This window comes from Grampus griseus (genome assembly GCF_964374135.1).
Source record: "Grampus griseus genome assembly, chromosome: 17".
NCBI classification, from domain to species: Eukaryota; Metazoa; Chordata; class Mammalia; order Artiodactyla; family Delphinidae; genus Grampus; species Grampus griseus.
Window position 1 is genome coordinate 72,284,555 of NC_139011.1, and position 25,036 is coordinate 72,309,590.

Here is a 25,036-nt window from a genome sequence, read left to right on the forward strand (position 1 = left end):
AGGAACCAGGGCCAACTTTATTGCATAAATTCTGATTCTTAACAGAATCTTATAAAATATATGGGCTTCAAAGGAGAAGAAGGAAAATAAAAACCTCTACACACATACAAAAAATTGGACACAATTTAAGATGGTTTGTAGACCGACTTAGAGATGTACGGGCCAAGTTAACTTCTGGATTAAATACTGCACGTAGACATAATTTCGGGCCCTATAGGAGGCCTCATCTTAGTTGTTACACAAAGTGAGCAAAGCTTATTTTGATACGGGAAATAATAATTGAAAGATATGAAGGAAAAAACTGTGATATGTTTTCAACAGTCCTTTTCCCATGGAATATTGTTTCCCATATTACTTTCTTGGTTCTTGGGATGGGGTAGGAGAAAGAAAAGTTGATTCAGAACAAATATAAACATCTTCTTTAGAAGTATTATAGAGAATTCCACACCATTTTAATACTTTTTGGAATATCTTAAGAGCAACATTCCTGATCACAGATTTATGGTTGTGATTTCTGTCCCATAAACCTATAAGCTGTATATTTAGGTCTGACGCCAGTGTCAGAACTGGGAGAAAGGGTAGAAAATCTGAACCTCAGAGATACCCTCCAAATGGGAAAGGTGTTCTACTGGTCATTTCACTCTTTCATACGCCCGTGATATATATTTTTTCAGAACATAGGAAGAACGAGATATCATGCAAGCATCTGAACATTGAGATTGCCATAATATGATTCTGGGTTTTCGAAAGTCGAGAACAAAGGAGGACTCTCTATTTTGTCTGTGGTGTTGAAAAAATGATCTGTACTCAGTCTGAAAGCCCCATCCACTATCTGTACCCATTTATCATCTGTCACCGCATCTCACTTCCTGCCGAGGAACCCCGGGTAACATCCTCTATGAGAACTCCCGTCAGGCCCGAGATCACCGCAGTCAGCAATGGGGACTTGACATCTCAACTACACAAAGCCACATTTCTCTTAGAATTGACTGTGGAAAGCTTTCACAGAATGTTTTTCATTTTGCATGCCTCACATTAAATATTGTTAAAAGATTAAAAACCAATTTTGGGGTACAATTTACAAGTATTCATGTAAGAAGGAAATGACTAAAAAAACACCCACCCAAGCACCTACAACTCATCTAGCGAACAATGCTAATAACACTTAGGCCGTGCCTGGAGAACTCTGTGATTCGTGGGAAAGTGGGGAGGTGCAGTCCATCCTCTGGAAGAAAGTGAGACGTGTCAATGCAGAGAGGTGCTGTCATTGGTGCTTTGTTTCCTAAGTCAAGTTCAGCAGCCGCATTTTCAGAGTCAGCGTCATTACTTATTTCGACCTGAAACAGAAAGGATGAAGTGCTTTAAAAGACTTCAAAATTGAAAACTAAATTTCCTTTTTATTCATCCAGGCTTTTCAAAAGGCAAAATGTGCCTTCTGCTGTCTGTGCCTGTGGCTGTAGCAATAAGCAAGCAAAACACCTGGGCTCCCTGCTTTTCAGATCAGGGCGGGGCAAGCAGGTGTAAATGTCAGAGGGGAGGACTTGCGGTTTCCTGGGAAAGACGTGTCAGCCACATAGCAAATGGGGAGTGATGTAAAGGTATTGCCTTTGGTGGCCCTGGGGTAAAGCTGACAGGGTAGTATTATGTCTGTGAACTGCTAGCTACAGCCCTAGCCTAACCTTCCTAGAGCCTTCCATTGGCTGACTGCTGAAGAACCATCCAGGTCTGGCTTTCATACCACCTATGGCCCTTACATACATCCCACCCTGTGATGGTTAATTTTTTTTTTTTTTTTTTGCGGTACGCGGGCCTCTCACTGCTGTGGCCTCTTCCGTTGCGGAGCACAGGCTCCGGACGCGCAGGCTCAGCGGCCATGGCTCACGGGCCCAGCCGCTCCGCGGCATGTGGGATCTTCCCGGACCGGGGCACGAACCCGTGTCCCCTGCATGGGCAGGCGGACTCTCAACCACTGCGCCACCGGGGAAGTCCTGTGATGGTTAATTTTATGTGTCAATTTGGCCAGGCCATAGTACCCAGATATTTGGTCAAACACCAGTCTAAAAGTCACTGTGAAGGTATCTTTCCTTTTTTTTTTTTTTAGAAGAGATTAACATTTAAATCAATAGACTGAGTAAAGTAGACTCCCTCCATAATGTGGGTGGGTCATGTTCAATCAGTTGGAAGGCATTAAGAGAAAAGACCGAGGTCCCCGGAGGAAGAAGGAATTCTGCCTCCAGACTGCCTTTGGACTCCAGATGCAATGTCACCTCTTCCTGGGTCTCTAGTCTACCTGCCTACCCTGCAGATTTGGACTTGCCTGCCCCGTGATCACATGAGCGGATTTCTTAAAATCTCTCTCTCTCCAGACACACACCCTATCGGTTCTGTTTCTCTGGAATACACACTCTCATCTCCAATCATTCTTGTCTCCACACATTTGACAAAGACTCTGTGCATCTTCCTGACTCCATAGCAGGTGGTAAGCCTTTGGAAGGTGAGGGCTGTGCTCTAGCATCTTCGTACAGTATCAGCCTCAACACAGTGTCTGCTATACAGTTGGCACCCAATAAATATTTGTTGGATACTTTTGTTTCTCTCTTGTGAAAAGTCTTAGCTGATCCAAACCTATTCATCTCTGAGGTTCAGTTGAAATCTCTTCTCCTCCATGAAGATTCCACTTCTACCTCAGCCGTGGCGTTTTCTCATCCTGCTAATGGCAACTCTTATGCTATCAGCTGGACCCCATGTGTAGCGAAGGGCTTTCAGCTTCACAACTAATTGTGCACTGATTGTTTCACTCAGGTATGTAAGTTTTTTCCTGCCAACTAAATTATAAGCAGGGTGCCAGTGGAGACGGTGTTTCATACTTATTTTATATCCCCATCCAGATATTCTCTTCCATTAACTCAGTTCAGTGACTCTATGGCTCGGAATGGACTTTTTCATCATACTTTGAAATAGCTGAAAAAAATGTTCAACTTCCCAGTTTCACTTTTTGGAAGCCACTCTTCTCCCTGTAAATTCTGTTCCCTCCTCACCCCTCAGGGGCGGGAGCCCTGCAGTTCTCTCCTTACCACTTATCACGCTTTCTCTGCTCTCCTATTTCTCTACATTCTGAAAGATGTAGCCCAAATATCTAGCCCTTTGACCCCACTGAGTTGAACAAGGATTTAAATGGAAAGATAAAGGGATGAGATTTTAATGGTGGGATTTTTATAGTTTTATATAACCTTTTAGTCTGAAGGAAGATTCCAGTTGTGGAAGTTGATTCATCCGTCCAACAGGTGACTCTTCTAGAATGGGATAAGGCAGCAGGGGAAGGCGTTTTCTTTCTTTGTTAGTGATAGTATTGGTGGGCATCGGGGGAACGTCTAGGTACCCACTACATTTATCTTTCACGTCACCTCTACTTATAGTTACTATTTTCTGCTTTGGGGCTTTAGCAACGTGGATTGGAAAAGCTGCGAAGTAGGCTGAGCCTGTCCCTATGATGCCAGGTAGGAATGCTGGAGGGTTACTTCAGGCATTGGGAAATACGTCTGCAAGGAGTTTTCTAATAAGACAATGAAGCAACTGTGAGAGGAGGCATTGAAAGGAAAGCCTATTGACCACTCTGCCTTAGGTTTTATTAACAGATGGATTTTTAAAAGTCAAACATACACACACAGAAGTAAAGAGAATGGTATTATGAATCCCTATGTTCTCACTATCCAGCTTCAACTAAAATAAAAATTATTTAATTAAGTTTCATGTAGTCACCACAACTTTATTATTTATTTTTTGGCTAGAGTATTAAAAGCAAATCCTAGACGTCATGTCTTGTGTGTCACTCATTGGCACAGCTCAGTGATGATTCCCTAACTCGGTGATTCTTCCTAGCCAGGGACATTTACCAGTTGTTTGCCACAGTTTGGCCGTGTGTGTGTGTGTGTGTGTGTGTGTGTGTGCGCGCGCGCGCGCCCGCTACTGGTGTCTAGTGGGCAGAGGCCAAGGATGTTGCTAAATATCCCAAAATGCACAGGACAGCCCCTACTACAAAGAATTATTTGGGTCCAGCGTTAACAGTGCTGAGGTTCAGAAACTCTGCTCAAGTAATAAAATTTTTTCTTCTTTTGTTAAAACCTATTTATTAGCATATCTATCAAAATAGGCAACAATTCCTTAATATCATTTACTATCCAGTCCATATTTGCATTTCCCCAATTGTCTAAAAGCATCTCATTACAGTTGGTTTGTTGAAACCAGAATCCAAACAAGGTAAACACACTGTATTGGACTCGTATGTCTCTTAAATCCCTTTTAAAATGTAAGTCCCCCCTCCCGCGTTGTTTTCATTTGCCCTGTACTATTTCCCACATTCTAGAGTGGCTGATTGCTTCCTTGTGGTGAGATTTAACTTACTGTGTTATTCTTGTATTTTCTACACTTTCAGTCCAAGATCAGTCAGCCCAAGATATCTCATAGATGGTGCTGTGTCTTATTGCATCACCTCTGGAGACATAGAATGTCCAGTTATCACTCTTTTAATGATGGATCAATTAGTCTGGGTAGAAGAGTTTGAGTTCTGGGATCCTTAAGATCATTTTTTTGGGCAGATTTTGTAGATATGTTGGCAGTTACCTGAGGGTACCTACCCTCGAGGCAGAGTGAAATCAAATGATAAGACAGTGTTGTTATTTCAAAGTGTGTCTCCTGATAGGCCTGTCATTGTCTCTTTTTCTATTGCTTTTTTAAGTCTCTCTGTCACTTCCGGGGGGTGTGTGTGTGTGTGTGTGTGCGCTTGACTCTGTTTTGTACATTCTTTATTATGTCTTGTTTCTTCCCAGAACCTGTCATAACATGGGGATTATATATATTTTTGATGTAACTATAAAATGAAAAAATACATTAAATATAAAATTTGGTTTATCTTCATTACCTTTAATTTTAAAATCAGTGTGTACTTTCTCTTGGGAACAGGTGTGAATGAAGTTACTTTTACTTATGCTGATGCGTTTTTTCGGGGGGAGGTGCTCCGTATCTCCACACCACTACAGAAATCTACTTTCTTCCCATTGACATCAATGACAAGTACTGAGAAGAGTCCTGAGATCCTGGGAGAGACAGGAATTGACAGCTTCCCTGGGGGGGGCACCGTTCAGATACGAGCTTTCTCATTTTGGAAAAGGCTTTATTGCTTCACAAGGCAGCACGAGGAGCGGGCTCCTCGAGGCTCTGGGGGCAGTGCGTGAGGCCATGTGTCAAACGAGAGGGTCTTTGTGTCCCCAGTGAGGATGACTGACCATCAGTGGTGGAGGCCCTCTCGCGTGTGGCCGGCTGCACGGTTGGTGGCCTCGTTCCATCCTAGCAAGGACAATGGTGCATGAACTGGCCAGTGTAGGGATGAGTCAGAACTGCGGGAACCATATAAACACAGCCATCTCACTGCTACTTGGTCAAATAGCTACACGTTAGGTGTGTTCTTACATTGTCCCTAAAATAGTATAATCATTTCCTAGGATGGATCAAAAAGTCATGAATGCCAGTGACAAAGGGAAGGCTCCCTAAAGCCAGGGGGAGCGGTGAGCCCTAAGTGCCGCCCCGTTTGAGCTAAGTAAGGCAGGCAGGCAGGGAAGCTGCCTCTCCTTTGCGACCACTAAGAGGGCACTGAGTGCTGTACAGCTGCAGTGCTCTGCATGCTTGAGGCGTCCCGGAGAGTTAATGCCTCTGTAAGCGCCCATCTTTCCAGGGACTGACGGTTGCCCTCAGGCAACAGAACTGCACACTCAGTAATGGGAAAAGTGAGCCGCCATCCCATGAGCAGGTCACAGACACCTGGCTCTGCGTGCCACAGGGACAGACACATAGATAGATGGATAGGAAGGTGTGAAAGCCAATCAAGGGCAAATGAAAACAGGATATAGCCAGAGAGCTATCATTTTATTAGTCTTCAGGCGGCTGGTCAAGACATGGAGGAGGGATGGGGTAAATGATGGTTCCCCATCGGTGTTTATTGGCTGTTAAATCAGGGTTTGAAAGCACATCATTCTCACCTCCGCATCTCCCACACACACCCACACACATCCCTTTGATTTGTCCTCCTGGCTGGTTTTTAATGTAGATTTTGTACATGCAGAATGGCCTGGCACCAACTTGTAAGGATACTAATACAAAACACCCGTTCTCAGGAAAGAGCGGAGATGGATGTGACCATGTCTGGTTCCGTCCAGCAGCCCGATCGTCAGAGGCGGATGCCCTCTGAGTCTGGGCTGTGAGGGGTGGAGGTACAGTGGAGCTGACGGCAGTGCCAGCCTGAAATGGGGGGCAGCTGCGTCTGTGTTCCGGTACTTGGTTGCAATAGCAGACAGTCTGTCAGCGGTGACCACAGAGCATGTAACAATTTTTGTGAAGAAAAATTAGCCTCCTGCAAAGGCAATCAGACAAGTCAAGATACCAGAGAAAAGTCAAGTTCTCACTTGGAAACCTTAGAAAAAGATTGGCTAAAAGTAACAGGAGAAGCTTTTTTCATCACGTCTTTCTTAACTGCAGTCACAGGGTGTCTTCCTCATGGAAATTTCTCCTCATGGAAATTTCTAGCATCATCAGATCTCTCTACTTCTCTTGTGAAACTCAGTTCTGAGATTCCACTGCTGTCTTTCTTTGATAAACTGCCTTGGTCTAATTATTTTTATGTGAAGAGTTACTGCTACATGCAGCTTAATTGCCCCACCACCCAGTTGCTAACCATTATGATGATTTTGACAAAACTTAAAGTAATTCAGTTGCTCGCTCTGACATCATTCCCTGAATATCTGTATCTCTTTCAGAGCTGCATGGATTTATGCCAAGCTATGCTTCTTCCTGAGAGGTAAATCTGCTTCTGTGAGCCCCCTCCCTTTGGGGTAGCTGCTGCTTCCACCGTGAGCTGCTGCGGAGGTGTCCTCTTCAAAGCCACTGATGACCAGGTGAGCAGCCCTTGTCCTGACCGTTTCCCCACTGTGAAAGGTGGTGTAGGAGCAGCAATGGAGGAGACGCTGGCAGAGAAGCAGGATGTACTTATGTTGAGAGTTACAGCTCCCTCATTCGCCGCCATGGCAAGACAATGGTCCCCAGAACAGGCTCCCCTTGACCCGTGTGTCACGTATCCCCAAGCCAGACCCCGACAACAATCACCGGGAGCATCGCCACGGCCTTAGGCATAAAGGATGCCATTGCTTAGATGGTGCAGCAATGCTGCTGAGGACCTCAGAGCATCCCCACCAGGAGCCAAGGTTCCTTCGCGGCTTAAACATCTGCTTCCTAGTAGGTTGCTGACTTTATGTGAGAACGGTGGTGAAGGCCAGATTAGGTATGCACAGCTTTCAGCTTTTCCTCTGCAGCGTGGCCTCCATGCAGGGGACGTGCGTTTTCTTCTTCTGCTTTTGATAAACTCTTCATCGTCTTTCCAACATCAGCTCAGGCATCATCTCCCAGTGGTGCGTTCTCTCCCCAAGTGAGAAGTGAACGTTCCCTCTTCTGCAAAAAGTTGCCTTGGGGACATTGTTTTGTATCTACTTATTTCTATGTAGGTCTCCTCTACTAGATCATTCACGGCTGGAGGTCAAGCCCAAGTATTACTCATCTTTGTATCTCCAACCCAGGGCCTGGTACACATGTTGTGAGTGACCAACGAACAGTTGTAAATGGAAGTAAACCAATTTATGTAATCAGTGGGTCTTGATAGCTTGGTGCCATTACTTTTTTTTTTTAATTTAAATATAGTTGATTTACAACGTTGTGTTAGTTTTCGGCATATAGCAAAGTGATTCAGATATACACACACGCGTGCACACACACATACGTATATACCCCTTTTCAGATTCTTTTCCATTATACGTTATTACAAGATATTGAATATGGTTCCCTGTGTTATACAGTAGGTCCTTATTGCTTATCTGTTTTATATATAGTGGTGTGTATCTGTTAATCCCAAACTCCTAATTTACCCCTCCCCCCCTTTCCCCTTTGGTAACCATAAGTTTGTTTTCTGTGTCTGAGTCTGTTTCTGTTTTGTAAATAAGTTCATTCGTTGATGCTGGTACTTTAAGGAGAGACAAAGCATGAAAGACCAAATCCACGTGTGAACTGCCTCACATCACATCACCCCAGTGCACATCTTCACACCCAGTTGGACTGTGGGCCCTGGAAAAGTGCACTTTATGATTGCGAGCAGTGACACAATCAAACACAAGAATGAGGGCTCCCTGTACAAGTCTGCAGTGAATGTAACCACCCATCTGGAGTTGAAAGTTACCCATCTATACCCATGTTCCCAGGAATATGATAAAGATTCTCCCGATCTCCTTCATAAAGAGGCTTCTTCATAAACCTGGCTTTGTACTCTATGGAACTTAGAGCCTTAACGAAGGTTAAAAGCCAGGGTTCATGCCCCCTCTAACGATTTAGTTCAGAAGATTGGCTTTTCCTCCAGTCTTGCTGGTACGATGGATGTGGCATCCCTGAGCTGGTTACAATGGAATCCAATACAAAGGCTTTTATTAAAAGAAATCAAGCAGGCTGGTTGATGCCAACTGGATAAACTCTGCCGTATTTGCGTACCTGAGGGGGGCACCCACTGACCTCTTAAATTGTTTCATGCACAATGATTTTAATTTGGGTTTAGTTTGATCTTGCCGATTCCTGCTCCCTCCATGGTTGAAAGGCATTCCACATTCATCTGACATAATGATATGCATCATCTATCAAAGTAGAAACTTGTTCTCTTGCTTTCTGCAGCCTGTAGTTGAAGCCACATTCAGCTGAAAAGGTGTGGGAGGTCAGCAGTGAACAGGGGAGTTGAGAAAGCCCTTTGGTGCAACTAGAGATTATCATACTAAGTGAAGTAAGTCAGAAAGAGAACGATAAATACCATCTGATATCACTTATATGTGGAATCTAAAATATAACACAAATGAACCTATCTACGAAACAGAAACAGACTCATAGACATAGAGAACAGACTTGTGGTTGCCAAGGGGGAGGGGGTGGGGGAGGGAGGGACTGGGAGTTGGGGGTTGGTAGATGCAAACTATTACATTTAGAATGGATAAACAACAAGGTCCTACTGTAGAGCACAGGGAACTATATCCAATCTCCTGTGATAAACCATAATGGAAAAGAATATTAAAAAAGAATGCATATATGGGTATAACTGAGTCACTTTGCTGTACAGCAGAGATTGATACAACATTGTAAATTAACTATACTTCAAAAAAAAAAAAAAGAGAAAGCCCTTTGAGGAGGGAGTGGAGTTGATCAAAGCCTTTTAGGTAAACTTACCGGGACGTTTCATGTGTTCTGGATTCACAGAGATTGAAGGGACTTTAGGAAACAGAGACAGAAGTCACTTGCCTCTGGGCCATGCCACAGGACACCCTTTTCAGGCACATGGATACACGAGTGTCATTTAAGAAAGGAGATTCCATTACCATCAGTAATCAATTGGCATTTTTTAATAACCTCCCCTAATAGTAAGATCTTTCTGACATCTGACCGACATCTTTCATACTGCAGTTTCTCTGCTGAGTTATATTTTTCACCGTGGAGATGAAAGACATCATCCATCATCCTCTTTTCACATAACAAATATACAGAAGACTCTCTAAGTCACCGCTAGGCATTGTTTCAGTTCTTTTCTCACTTCCATTGCTCTGATCATCTTTGTTATTGTCACAATCCCTGCCAAGTTCCCCACATCCACAGATACCCACTTCTGGAGTCGATCATTTATGAGCACTCAGTAGCATGAGTAATGAGGTGACAGCTGCTTGGTCCTGGAATGTTATACGGGGTGAATGTTTTTCCAGATTAGGTTGGCTTTAAGAAACCAACATATATTTAAACATCTCTCATGTGACAGGCACAGTGCTGATTTGTGTAGCCTGTGAACTATGTTTCCTTCAGCTCATTCTGCTGGAATCGAGTTAATTCCACATGGGAAGGTGGAGTAACCAGTGCAGGTTTCTCAGGGCTTCCGCCCCAAAGAAGCTGGGGAAGGGGGTACAGATTTGGGCAGGAACCACTGTGGCAAAGAGGCAGCTGATGAAGACTTTCATGCGTGTTTCTTACACCAGTGACTGCTGTCCAAATTTCCTCTGTCTCCATGAAATTACAGAGCACTGAGCCAAAAGAATCGGAAGGTCGTCCGAGCAGGTCCACAATGTCATGTTGAGGGAAAGACCCCAGCTCCATCACTGACTACTTGAGAGACTTTGGGAAGGTTGTCTATCATCGATGAACCTCATAGATGTAGTAGTCTATTTATAGAATGGACTACTAATTAGTACATTACAGTAGTTTCATGAGGATGAAGTTAGATAATATACGCAAAGTGCATATGATATCTATTATTTTATACAGTTGTCTATTTGCTACTTAGAGTTTTCTAGGAATGGAGTCATGGTATCTATTTTCTTGTTTTCTAGTATTTTATCAATCAAGTGACCATGATTCCTTCCTTATACTCAACTGAAATCTGTCCAGTTTGAGGTGTTTTTGTTGTAGTTGTTGACTTCCTTCTGGTTAGTCAAATATTTGAGTACTAGGCACAGTCATGGGCAACTTTACAGATGCTCTACATACCTTATCCCATTGAATCCATCCTCCCTCCTCCACCTATGAAACTGAGTCCAGGTGACAGAACCAAGTCTCAGAGACTTCAAGGGAGGCCCCTGGGGCCACACAGATAGAGCATGGATCCCAACCTAGTCTTTCTTCCCTTTTCCCTCTGCTATGTTGCCCCCAAGACACATATTAAGTTTCTGTTTTGTAGATTAAATCATCCTTTTTTCCCTTCAATTTGGCAATCAACTACTGATAAAAAAAAATAAAATAAAACTATCATTTTAGAAACATAAACCACGGTACCGACTTCAAATCCTTTTTGGAATGAAAAATAATAATGATAATGTTGGGTTACATGTGAAAGGTGTGTTTCAAATATGAGTGGAAAATTAAACCAATGATTAGTAGTGGTAGGTCCAAATTATTTCAGGTTTGGTTAGTTTTGGCCAAGTTAGAAGGATTAATATTTTCCATCTCATCACACCTTTACTTACAGATGAACAGGCTTTAACTCAACATGATCCTGGTAGTAGGAGTGTGCATCAAGTCCACCTATGAAATCAACTGAAAATACAACATAGCCCGATATGAATAAATGTGCAAACTCACATAGTACTAGGTGATTTAAAAAGAACACATAGAAATAATATTAACAAGAATATCTGCCTATCACAAAAATGGAAGAATGTGTATTTAAGATAAAGACTGTTCAAAATATTATCAGTTGTCCAAAAATGGGGAAGTTTTAAGAAACACACATAGAACTTGGGATCTTAGTGACTGAAAAATCACAGTTGTTACTGGCTTTAGTGAAAAATGAAGTAACATTAAATAACATTAGATTTTAAATAATGTGTTTGTCCTTAGGCATACAGATATGCCCTTTCCCCCTATATATCAAAAGATATACCTTTTCTTCTTGTTGCCAGAATCCGTTTTTTGCCTTAAGAATATTTATTGCATCATTAGAAAGACCTTTGAGAAGTCACAAAATCTATGTCCTTGCCTTCTGTCCTCAAGCTGTCCCTGACAAATAAGCACCTGCATTCTGTTGGGTCCCCTAATTTTCTTTCCCTTTTTGGCCATGCCATGCGGGCTCTTAGTTTTCCGACCAGGGATCGAACCCATGCCACCAGCATTAGGAGCGCGGAGTCAACCACTGGGCCGCCAGGGAAGTCCCTAAGCACCTGCATTTTGCAGAGGAGGTGTCGACTTCTCTCTGGTGGTGTGGTACTTGCCTCACAGTCTGTACAGACTCACTATTTTTGGTAATATTCTTTCTAATTTCTTTCTGTTTTGATCAAAGCCTCAATCTTTCTTTTCCAAACCTAATGTCTACAGCTAATCTTAGTTCATTTCTCCTGATTTTTTTTTTGTCATAGTCCATTAAAAATATTAATTAGGTCATACCAAGCTCTGGTTATACTACAGCACTCTAACATTAACAGATATGTGGGCATATAGGAACACTGAACTCTGTGTCAGTGTGTTTAGGTACACAGCTGTGAATATTATATTATATCCTCCACTCAAGACAGGCATACTAGTGAACTGTGATTTAGAGAGAGATGAATTAGCCTAGAAGTTCTAGTGAAGTCTTGACCTAATCTGACTAGCTCTATCCTTCCATCTCCACTGAAGGAGGTGAGGCGGAGCTTCACCAGATCACTGTGTAGACATGAGCTTTGGAGTCCTCTGGGGCTCACAACAACCAGGTGACAAGCGACCATCTCCAGGTAATACCCCTGGAGACCAGAGGAGGCTGAGGCCCACCCTTTCCCTACCAAGTCCCATAGGTTACCTGGATACAACCTCAAGGAGAGAAGCAGTGAGAGGGGAGTCAATGTGAGACACTAAAAAGATTTTCCCAGAGAGAATGAGCAGTGCCTAAAGGGGCCATTTAGTCAGACTGGATTAAGTTTTTATTAGAGTAGATATTTAATCAAATATCAACTCCCTTACCTTGTTGACCAATGGGCGGGAATTTAGAAGAAAGATCACTTGATCAATTAAGATCATTGACTAAAAGTTGAATGATCCTATAATTTATAGGGCATTTTGGAAGTTAAAGGGGGTGTTAAACAAAAGTACAAATATATACATTTGTGAATAAAATTATTCACAAATTGAAAAATTATATTCAAAATAAAATTATTTATAAAAATAAAGATTAAAAATGAATACCTGTATTCATTAAAGCAAAATAAAAAGAAAACTTCTTTACATTTCTCATTTGAACGTTAAAATGGAACATTAACAGAATGATTATTTTTGGTATATATTCATGTACTGCCATGAATCTGCTCCTTAGCCCATCTCGTCTCTAACATACCAAACCACTGATATTTTGGGGAAAAAAATATATATAATATATACTTTTTTCAGTATGGTTTTATTATTTTCATAAATTTATTTACAATCTTATTCAAAATTTCTTTTTATGATTAGTAAATGTGAAATTGTTGATACCTTAATTGACTGTAAATCACAGTATTTTTTTTTACTCTATTTGCTTTATTGTTTGCTGTTTCTCTTCCATATACATCTAGATTGACATGTATTGACACGTACACACAGAAATAATATATATACAATAACATTTTTCTGAATGATTCAAGAGTAAGTTACTTGCATAAAGCCCTTCACCCCCAAATATTTCAGTGAGCATTTCCTCTAAATAATAATATTCTCTTACATTTACACAGTAGAGTTTTCAACTTCAGGAAAATTAATACTGATACAATATTTTTATCTAAGCAAACAACCATATGCCAATTTTTTAGTTGACCTAATAATTTCCTATGTAGCATTAACTATTTTCACTGTGGAAATATCTTCCGTATAGGCGCTGCTAAATGCCAAGCAAGTTTGCTAAAGAGAGGACAGGTGCAGTATAGTTTAGCCCAAATACCTCCCCGGCACTGTTAGTTCTGTATAACATTTAAATGCTAATTTGTCCAGTTTGCTTGCTTTTGTGAGCATAAATTTCAGTGTTTTCCTTTTTTATAAACTTTCATTTATTGCCATTTACTAAAAGCTTCAAAAGATGATTTGGGGGTGCTTCGTTTGATTTAATAACTTGATTTAATAATTTTATTTAAATTCTTTAACTGATCTTGAATGCAGGGCAGTTAAAATGTAGAAGACTCATTTATGAAGTGGTCACAGTCATTGTAGGGAACTTAGATTAACTTATAAAGCAGTTCTTTAAAGGCTGAAATAACCCTACCTCTGACAGATGAAGAGAAGCAGAGAGAAAATGTATTCTGTCATCCTGAAGTGGTTTTTGTTTGTTTGTTTGTTCGTTTTCAACATCAACCTCATTACAAAAATATTCTCAGGGAAATGCAAACCAAAACCACAGTGAGATACTACTTTATACCCACTAAAATAGCTATAATAAAAAAAAATCAGATAATAACAAATGTTGGTAAGGATGTGGAGAAACTGGACACCATGCACTGCTGGTGGAAAGGTAAAATGGTGCAACCACTTTGGAAGACAGTTAGGCAGTTCTTAAAAGGGTAAATCTAGTTACCGTATGACCCAGTAGTTCCACTCCTAGCTATATACCCGAGAGAAATGGAAACATACATCCACACAAAAATTTGTACACAAATGTTTATAACAGCATTATTCATAATATCCAAAAGGTGGAAAAAGTATTGTAGTTTATTTACCCTAATGTGTGTGTGTGTATATATATATAAATTTTGGGAACTAGACAAGACTACCAAAAGAGTAACTATTAAGGAGGAATCATTGAAAAGTAGGTAATTAAGACAGTGAAAACATCACGAATCGTTTATGGATGGAACACAGCAATGTGGCCTCTTGACAAGAGAAGCCTGGTGTTTCCATATTAGAAAAATAGTTTTTTATGCACACACCAGAGTAGGAAGGTAGTTGAAGTAAAGAGGTAAATTGAAATGCAAATGGAGGACAAGTTTATAGACTCTGAAAGTGTTTTTAAAATGATGCTTTAAAAAATGAAGTTTTTTTTTTAAGATGACTTAACAAAATACTTGAAAACAACTCAGTAGGAAAGACCTTCAGCTTTTACGTGTGCAGAAAGGTAGTTATATCACATTGTTAAGAAAGTGAAGCAACTGTGCGTTCTAAAAGTCACTGTAATGAGAAAGATGTGAGAAGAAGATGCTGAATTGAAGGAGTTTCTCCAGTAGAAATAAGGAGATGAATTTCAATGAAACCTGGGAAGTAGCAGAAGAGGCACGGATGGTTTTCAGAAGTATTAGAAAAGGAGGTTTAGAAAGGAAGCATCCACAGAATCTGCAGTCATTACAGTGAGAACACCACAAAGGGTCTTTGCAAGAAGAGTGCCTTGGAAGAGGCGGGGAAGACAGAAGGAGGGGCCGGGCACAGCTTGGTGGGTGACCTGCAGGATAATTGAGTTGAATTCAATATACTCTGGTTATTAAAGTCTTAAAACGTAGAACAAAAAACTTAGCACAATTAACACCTGGCATCAGCTGATGCAGAAAAGCGTTATGCAGAGCATTGCCCCCTTCACCTGTTCTCGGAAACTGAGGTGTTACTAGAAAAGATCCCGCAGGGAGAGCCTGCAGCCAGGAAACCGCATTGTTTGTAGTCCTTTCAAACGTATTTCCTGTGCCAACTTCCACTTGGAAGAAATGATGTTACTTGGAATGGAATATCTTTGTGGAAGTGACCACCATGAGAAGAAATGCTAAATCTCGTTTTGGGAAAATAAGGGAAGGTACATTTTTGCTTCTTACAGATCATACCCACAACATTTGCCAAATCATATTCTGTTACATTTTATTGAACCAGACTTTAATCATGGCAGATTAATAATTAAAATTTCATCGTATACCCATACAGAACAGCTATTAAAGGTCAACAGTCTTTTTGGGGGGGGCATTGTTTTCACAGTTGTGTAGTATTTGAATCACATCCTAAAATTCTGTTATTCTCATGATAATCTTCACATATTGAGTACTTGCTGACAAGACATTTGACTTGGAGCAAGATAGCTAGGTGTGTTACCTATGCCTCCCCACATCCAATTAAATTTTACTGGGCTAGCCCGTTATTTTTCTTACATCGTGCAAGTAATTTATATTCTTAATCAATATTTAAACATGAATGCTTTAGTTTTAATCTAGTGAGTGCCCAATGTATCTTTCTTTACCGATTTATGAAGAATTTCATTGTTATCCTTGTTGGCACAGCTGGGTGTTTGAAAGCACACGGATTTTGGTCCCCGAAATATCTGGATCAAATATTAGTTCCACTTCTTGCAGGCTGCGAGCTGGGAAAACTCAGCTCTCAGTGTACTCGTCTGTACAATGCCTGCCAGGCTGTGGATGCCCTCGGTGAGATAAAAGCCGTGGACTGTGCAGCAGACCGCGGGCTGCTGTTGATTTATTCACACATTTATCTTATTCTGATGACACATTCCCATCAACTACTGATTTCCAAAATTTCAAAACCTTTGTTTAGCTTAGGATAACAATGGTTTGTGAGAATTCCAGCATTCTATTCCCCCTTCCCCAGAAGAGCATCTGTCCTTGGGGAACCTGTATTGAGCTTGCGTCTAGTCTGATTTTCTCATATTTGGAAAGAGTAGCTAGTCTGGAGGAGGGAGGATTGATTAGTCCATCACGTTTTGAAGGCTGAGGTTTCACCATCTCTGAGTGTTTCTTATTGTGGAAAATTAAGCTTCCCCGTATAAGGACGTGGCAAGGAAGAAAGTAAAGCTCAAGGGAGGCAGAATTTTCGGAGTTCAGTGTCACGTGGGATTGTGGCTCTCCCTCTGTCCAGGGCTGGTGCTGGGCACTCCGTGAGCACGTGCCCAGCCCATGTGACCCGCCCAGTGCACCCGTGATCCGCCTGAGTGCACTCCTTTTTTTTTTTTTTTTTTTGGCTGCGTTGGGTCTTTGTTGCCGCGCGCGGGCTTTCTCTAGTTACGGCGAGCGGGGGCTACTCTTCCTTGCGGTGCGCGGGCTTCTCATTGTGGTGGCTTCTCTTGTTGCGGAGCACGGGCTCTAGAGCGCAGACTCAGTAGTTGTGGCGCACGGACTTGGTTACCCCGCGGCATGTGGGATCTTCCCGGACGAGGACTTGAACCCGTGTCCCCTGCACTGGCAGGTGGATTCTTAACCACTGCACCACCAGGGAAGTCTGCACACGTGACAAACTTGATCACCATTTTTTTTAGCTTTTAACTGGCATTGTTTTTATTCTCTAGTCCTTTCCCCCCACAGTAGCACAAATACTGAGGGAACATCTCTCTCTTTTTTTCTTGGTATTTCAAGTCACTCCGTGGGATTCTTTGTAGGTAATATATCCCTTTTATGCAAAGTGCACAGAGTGACTTTTTTTTTTTTTTTTTCCCGGTATGCGGGCCTCTCGCTGTTGTGGCCTCTCCCGTTGCGGAGCACAGGCTCCGGACGCGCAGTCTCAGCAGCCATGGCTCACAGGCCCAGCCGCTCCTGTGGCATGTGGGATCCTCCCGGACCGGGGCACGAACCCGCGTCCCCTGCATCGGCAGGCGGACTCTCACCCACTGCGCCACCAGGGAAGCCCCACTTTTTTTGTTTTGATTTTCTCATATTCAGAAAGAAAGGAGCTAGGTTCTCTTTTTTTTTTCTTTCTTTCTTATTTGTGTTTTCATCTTTAACAGTGTATTTTCTATTCCCTTTAAAGTTACTCAGCTTTTTTAAAGCGACACAAATTGTGCTATTTTCCTATTGTAGACATACTCTTAACCCTTTGGTTAATCTTCATCACTAATTTGGTGGAATGGCTGTTTACTCTTATCAACTACAGTTTGGCTTTCCTGAAGTCTCTTTCAAAGTTTTTGTAAGTTTTCAATTACTGTCTGCTCCGAATCACTGGAGGCTTTGTGTCACTACTGCTGGGCTCATTCAGAGGAACATTTTATTCTAGAGAAAACAAGATTTTTAAAAATTCTGAAAACACCTCCCTTTTCTATTTTTGGAGCTCCCTTTTCATTTTTATTTGGCTGAATTTCCAGCTTTTGTTTCTCTCATGGGTCCAGATCTCTGGAAGCAGATGTTCCCATAATCAGTGCTGACAGTTTCTTCCCACTTTAAAATTTTCTAAGAGTAGATAATATTTAAATAATGGCATAATGAATTTTTAAAATCTCTTTGGGGTCAATAAAGCAGAATAGAATGGCTGAGAGGAAAAATATTGCTTAAAAAGGTAAGGGCTAAAAACAGTTCTAAGAAGCTGTCTAAACAGATATAATTTTTCCCTTAAGTAATACATATTTTCTCAGTTATCCAAGTTTTTCCCAATATATTTTTATCATTCTCATTTAAATCTGGCTAATGTTCTACTTTGCTCAATAAATCAAGTGACAAATACTTGTTGACTTTGAAGTCTCTCTATAATTCATTTTTACTGTCTGCTTCTACAATTTTGAACATTTCCTCTTTGAATATTCTTTTTTCTTTTTAAAAAATAGCCTCTATTATTACTTTTGGTTTTCCCATTTCTAGGGCAGACTCCCTCCCCAAAATGCCATTTCTTCTGAGATCGTTTTATAAATTCTTTTCTCTTTCTATGAATTACTGTTCAAAGAAAATTGAATCTGATCATATTCTTCCCAAGATTAAATCCATTCATTGATTGCATGTCATCTAGCAGAGTATCCCGGCAGGAGAGACCTGAGTAGGGTGTGGGTGTGCACATACACACTTGCTGAGTAAGACTTGGGGTGGCTAGCCCTTTGGGGTGGTCATTTATTGCTCGGAAAAAGTAATGTATTTATCACAGAGTGCCTTATACATGTTAACTTTCTCTATAAGTGCCAAGATATAAAATAGGTTGGGACTCACTGGTGTTAAGACAGAATCCAAGGTCCCTCAAAGACTGACCCCGCTGTTCACTTAGTGAACTGAACATACCTCACTACTCATCACTTCCTGAGTATCCCATGGTTTTCCCAAGCTTTGTTGACATACTTTTGCCAGTATTTAAAATGCATTTCCTTTGTTCCCTTCCTCATGATGTAATATTCTTCATATAAGACCATGTCCTCATGCTCTGAGCAGCCATGCTTGGTGCCCTGACACACAGTTAGCCTCTGCTTACTTTTTTTGTGCTTCTGATTCACTTTATACAGACCATTATCTACACTTTACTCCTCCATAATTATTTACACGCCTTGCTCACTTATTAGAATGTAAGATCTCCTGGGAAAGGGACCACGTCTTATTCATTTCTGTATCCTTGTGGGTCTAGTATACAGAAGTCTTTCAATAACTGTTTCTTGAATGAATGAATCAAATCAATACAGGATTAGCTATTTAAACTTGTTTAAAGTCCTAAAATTAATCAATAATATGCTGGAACTGGACTCTACTTTTGGATCTGGATGGGTTAATGACCTCAGACAAGAAGAGATGTGGGAGAAATGCTGAATCCTATCAAGCATTTAAATGTCTACAAGAATTGGCAAGCTACCTAGAATATAGAAAGAACACAGAATTCCATCAGGAGCTATGGTTGAAAGAAGTCAGTGTAATGCCAGCAAAGCATCTGAGTCATGTGGGAAGACATTAAAATGTTTTAAAGCATTAGTGAGTATAAAACCAACCAGAAAGAGACTCTTAATCGGAGTAAAGTCTTGCGTCTACTCAAATCTAACGTCATCTGAGTCCTGATGCTGTGGGCGGCGGAATTAATCACAGTTGAAGGGTATGGAATGAGTTCTTCTCTTATTCCACCAACTATTTCAAAAAGCTCTGAAAATCCATTTGTGGAAAGTGAGAATCCCCTTGGAACTGAGGTCCTGCTTCCCAGCTGAAAATCCCTTAACATACAGCAAACTCAAATTGCTTGAGATGCTTATTTGTTGGAGAAATAAATTTCAGTATTTATTTCAACATTGTGGCTCCATCATCTTAAACATGTGGCTTCCAAAGCTCCTGCGCTGGTCTGTATCCACCAGGCAGAAGCGGGAAGGGCGTGGAGAACCACGTGTGGAAGTGACGTGGGCGCTAGGCCTGGAAATGGGCATGTCCCTCTCCTCACAGTCCATGATCTGGAGTTCAGTGTCATGGGACACCTAACTGCAGGGAGCCTGGGAGATGCAGCCCAGCTGTGTGTCGGAAAAAGAACACACAGATGGCAAAGATCTGGCCAATCTCTGACACAACCATGTACATTCAAGCTTTGCACTTGACTGAACTGTACATAGCAAAGAAAGCTGTTCTCTGAGTACACCATTAACTCTACTCTAGACTTTTTGTTCTTATAATCAAAGAGAGAGAGCAAGGACAAACAAAAGAGAGGAGAGAAAAAAGAGAGAAAGTGAGTGAGAGAGCGAGCACCTGTTTCCTCCTCTGAGGAAAAATGTGGACAAAACTGAAAGGCTAGTTAGGTATAAAATTTAGAATTAATTTACTTTGTGCCTCGTACAACTTAGAAGGAGAGACAAATGCCTTTACTTCTCCCCTACTTTATCTTCACGTTGGCATCCAAGTTATTGGTACTCCCAAATACCTCACTTAGACCAGTTTCAAATATTGCTCCCAGAAAGAACACTAAATTATTCTTTTTTAGTCAATAAAATGCTTAGTATAAAGCACACGAAGGGACTTCCCTGGTGGTCCAGTGGTAAAGAATCCGCCTTCCAATGCAAGGGAATGCAGGTTCGATCCCTGGTCAGGGAACTAAGATCCCACATGCCGCGGGGCAACTAAGCCCGTGCACCACAACTACTGAGTTCGCGCGCCTCAACTAGAGCCCGTGTGCCGCAAACTACAGAGTCCACGCGCCCTGGAGCCCTAGCGCCACAACTAGAGAAGAGAAGACCTGCACGCCACAACTAGAGAGAAGCCCGTGCACCAAAATGAAGAGGCTGCATGCCTCAACGAAGATCCTACGTGCCGTAACCAAGACCTGACACAGCCAAAAATGAATTAAAAAAATAATAGATCTTTAAAAAAAATACAGCACACGAAGATGAGTGTTCTATATATGCCTCTTAGTGTTGGTTACTTGCATGACATTTCTTCAAAGGAATTATAAAATCTGACTTCCATTAAATACTTGGTCCAAGAGTATAGCTCTTGAGAATATTGTGTGCCATTTTGCTATCTAAGAGGGATGAACACCTGTTTCATTGTTTGTTCTTACTTTAAAATGCTTCTGTGTCATTGTCTGATCTTACTTAAAATGCTTTAGTGTAACAGTGAGAGTATAAGCTATATACTGGGGATGGCAAGTTAACATTTTAAGGACTTAATGATAAAACATCACTCCGAAAGCAGCCAGGGCCAGTACTTCAAAATGTGTTACCTATGTTTGCATTAGAAATCTGCTTAATTTGCGTGAGGATAATAGAAAAAAATTTTAATTGGTAAAATAAGTGCTGTTTGGGACTTCCCTGGTGTTGCAGTGGTTAACCCCGTGTTCCCAATACAGGGGGCCCAGATTCGATCCCTGGTCAGGGAACTAGATCCCACAGGCATGCCACAGCTAAGAGTTGGCATGCCACAACTAAGGAGCCCACGTGCCGCAACTAAGACCTCGTGCAACAAAATAAATATATATATTTTAAAAATAAGTGCTGTTCAAGAGATGGGACTGCCTGGGAAAACTCAAGAGATGGGGTTGCTTGGAAGCCAGAAGGGAGCAGTCAGCAGTGACCTAAGTCACCCATTACAAGGAAGCCCGGTAAGATCTAAGTGAACTTGACAATTAGGAGGTCATTGCTGGCCTTCGAGAGAGCGTTTTCAGTGATAATATAAGACAGAAAGCCCAACAGCCGCGGCCTGACAGTGGATAGGAGGTGAGAAAGTTACACTGTAAGTCTGGACTATTTTGTAGAAAAGTCTAGATGTGGAGGGAAGAAGTATGAGAGACAGGGAAGCTCAGTGTATACCGGGTGGGGAGCCAGGGTAATTTCTTTTGTTTTGTTTTTAAACTTATGTGGCTTTATTCATAAACTGAGGAAAAAGGTCCAATGAGAGGAAGAAACTGGGAGAGAGAAGGGGAAAAGAGATATAAAGTTAGGGAGGCGGAAAGAGAATCATGAATGAAGCAGGCACCTGAATACATGGGAAGGATGGACAGAAAAGCCACAGAAGCCCGGGGACAGAGTGAAGGCCTCCTCTCCTCTTCTGTGTCGGGAAGGAGAACATCATGGATGAGTATGGACAGTTCCGATGGGAGAGAGACCCTAGGAGCTTGTGGGCACCCATGCCTACTGGCTTTCCTTTTCTTTGCTGTAGAGTCTTAGTGGGAGAGTCTCAGCGCTGAGCGGGCAGAACAGAAGACAGGGTGAAAAGATCACGTCACTTCTCTGGGCTTCACGTCCTCATTCCTAAAGTGAGAGTAAGGACTCCAAAGTCTCAGGGTAGGGGGCACTAATACCGCGGTTTTAAGGGACCTGGAGAAGGCGCAGACTCAGAATGGGTGAGAGGAGGAAGGAGAGGTGGCCGGCGCACATGCGCACGTGTGACGTCATGGGGCTGCATCAAGGCCAGCTGGTGCAGCACGTTCTTCTCTGCAGCTCAGGGCCGGCTGGAGAGGTGAGGGCTCAGCCTACCCGCGGTGGGGCGGGCAGAACTGCTCAGTGTGAGGATTGAGAAGGGTGTGTGTGGCGGGCGTTGGGATAGGGATATTGAATTTAGAATTAAAATGGAAACACAAGGACCCTGTCGGAACGCTGGTAGCTGCTATCTCTCTTGGGCTCCTAAATTTTCCCACTAATAACCCACAATAAAACCATTGCCCAGGAGCCACATAAAATCCTCACAGCCCTTTTTTTTTTGTTTTTTGTCGCTGCATTTAGGGTGCTGTGAGGATGTGATATTTTTTGTTGTTGTTGTTACTGCCTCGTAATCACAACTGGTTCCCAAATCCCTCATCTTCCATTCTGTACCATCTGGAGGATAGATCCTTCAGTCTTCCTTCTTGAGGAAAGGCCATGCCACACAGCTTGGGGCTGTTGGTAACCAAGAGAACCTGAGAGCTCCGACCTGTCTGACCAGGGATGGAGGGAGGTGGGATTATGTCTCCTTCAAGCTAACAGGCATCTGTGGAGAGCGCTTGCTTTAAGGGGTGAGGCTGATGCTTCACACTCCCTGGGCTGCTAATGTGGATCAGACAGATCAAGATGTTCCGAATAGCTGCCTGATATTTACCATTTGTAAATGAATGAAGAGAACGTGATGCACTTGATGGTACCTTGAGATAACCCCCGCTCTGGGCATCATCTACAGGGGTGTGGTGTTAGAGCTGAGTGCCTTGGGGGTCCCCCAAGGGGTGATTCCTTTTGTTAATGGGCGCAGAGCTAGATATTGGCAGAGTGACGACCACCTTCATTTAAATAACTTCTAACGTACAGTTTCAGGTGGGAACACAGAAAATTAAACCCCCTCTGGGGTGTCGGTGTTCTCTGCTTGTTGGTGTCAACTTTCTGTCAAAACAGGCCACGATTAGTAGCCAGTGAAAACTTCCAGGAAATATAAGTGTACAAACCATTTATACCTTATTGCAAATTAGTCAGATTTTTTTTTCTATAGTGCAAGGAATGGGAAATTTAAATTTTCATAAGGTGTGAGGATAGTGATATGAGAGATAATGTAATGACATGAGGGCATTTTCCTTGCTATGTGTTTTGTACATATTTGCACAGAATTTCACATCATATTTGTATGACAAATATTTACTGATTTCTTATGATGTTCCAGATACTGAACCAGGTCCTTGGATCCCAGGGTGGGCAGGGTACGATCCCCGTGCTCTAGAAGTGGGGAACACAGTTAATTAAAAAATAAATTGAGCACAGGTTCAGAGGGTCTACTGAGGCACGGGGAAGAGGGCGTCCGGGGAAGAATGTTGAAGAACACGTACTTGAAGGGAGGTGACCGTGTCTCATCTGGTGACTGAACAGATGTGGGAGGTGAGGAAGAGTCAAGGAATGTGCCCAAGGTTCTAGCTTGTGTGAAGAATGGTCATTCATAGAAATGGAGACAGAGAATAGAAACGGAAGAATTCTCCCCCCTCTCTGCCAATGGAACTCCTAACCAACCTTCCGAGTCCATTTGCTTGCACAGTTCTTCACTCAATATTCACTCATTATCTATTGTACAGAGTGCCCATTATGTCAGGAAATGGGCGAGGCCCTGGGGATAGCATGACTTTTAAAAATTACAGTTGTGTTAAATGTTTCCAAGGAAAATGCAGTGTGCAATGAGACCATATAAGAGTATATCCTGGGTGCCCTCAACTAGCCTGGGGAGGGTGAGAGGGAAGTGGCTAAATTGGAGAGAGACAGTTAAGCTGAGATCGGAAGGATGTATCTAAGTTAGTGAGTCAACAGAGAGAGGAAAGGGCTTGGTGAATGTAGGAAAACGGATGTAGCTGGAGATGAGGAAGTGAGAGGGGAAGAAAATAACGGATGTAGATAGTCCCTAGTTAGGTTGAAATATAGGCGTTCTGGGTTGGAGAGACAGGACCGTCTGGGTTCCACTTCACCATGAGGTTAGTGCTGACTTTGGAGCTTGTTCTAGTAAAATGGCTTCTCTAGTCTCCATGGAAAGTTCCCCTCTTGAGTCACTGGTTTGGGTACTTTGGTGTTTATGACATTCTTCTTGAGAGATACTGTCTTCTTTTCAGCTTTGATGAGGTATAATTGACAAAACTGTAATATACTTAAAGTTTACAACATGATGATTTGATATATGTATACATCGTGAAAGGATGCCCACCATGGAGTTATTAACACATTCATTACAGAGACTGTCTTGTTAACCTGCCCAAGGACTGGAATCCTCTCTGAACCAGAGCACTGTAGCTAGAACCCTATTCTGTGCGGCCTGACCTTCCCATGTGTGGGGCTGGCTTAGGTCTCCACCCTGTTGGACCCAACTTTTTGACTGTACGTCTGTCCCCTTGGCCGTATTTTGCATTTGCGTTCACTCTATGGTGCATCTATCTTCCAAGTCTCTGTGGCCTCCCTGATGGCTTGTCCAGGAGTCCATAAACTCAAGCTCTTGCTCTAATGTGGTATAGTGGAGGTTTACTCCATCTTCCTATATCTTTTATTCTTTTTAAGGATTTTTTGATGTGGACCATTTTTAAAGTCTTTATTGAATTTGTTACAATATTGCATCTGTTTTACGTCTTGGCTTTTTGGCCCCGAGGCATGTGGGATCCTAGCTCCCCGATCAGGGATCTAACCCACACCCCCTGCATTGGAAGGGGAAGTCCTAACCACTGGACTGCCAGGGAAGTCCCCATCTCCCTATATCTTGACCTTCAAAATTACTAAAAATCCATCTGATTATGCTAAAGAGATGCAGGACCTCCATTTGTTAAACATAAATATTTGTAAGTTGGATGAAGGTGGTCAAAAGGTACAAACTTCTAGTTATAAGATAAATATAATAAATACTAAGGGTGTAATAACAACATGATTAATATAATT

The 25,036-nt window shown here is 42.1% G+C and overlaps 1 protein-coding gene across 1 annotated transcript in view; it reads right to left on the minus strand.

Annotated features, from left to right (window-relative positions):
• Positions 1–1,327: 1,327 nt before the first annotated feature.
• Positions 1,328–25,036, minus strand: part of NKAIN3 (sodium/potassium transporting ATPase interacting 3) — a gene marked incomplete at both ends in the record, with an annotated part of 513,406 nt that continues 489,697 nt past the window's right edge. The window contains 2 exons of the mRNA XM_082675209.1: positions 1,328–1,337; positions 11,076–11,145. Of these exons, the coding sequence (XP_082531335.1) occupies positions 1,328–1,337; positions 11,076–11,145 (80 nt within the window). The remainder of the gene's footprint in view (positions 1,338–11,075; positions 11,146–25,036) is intronic.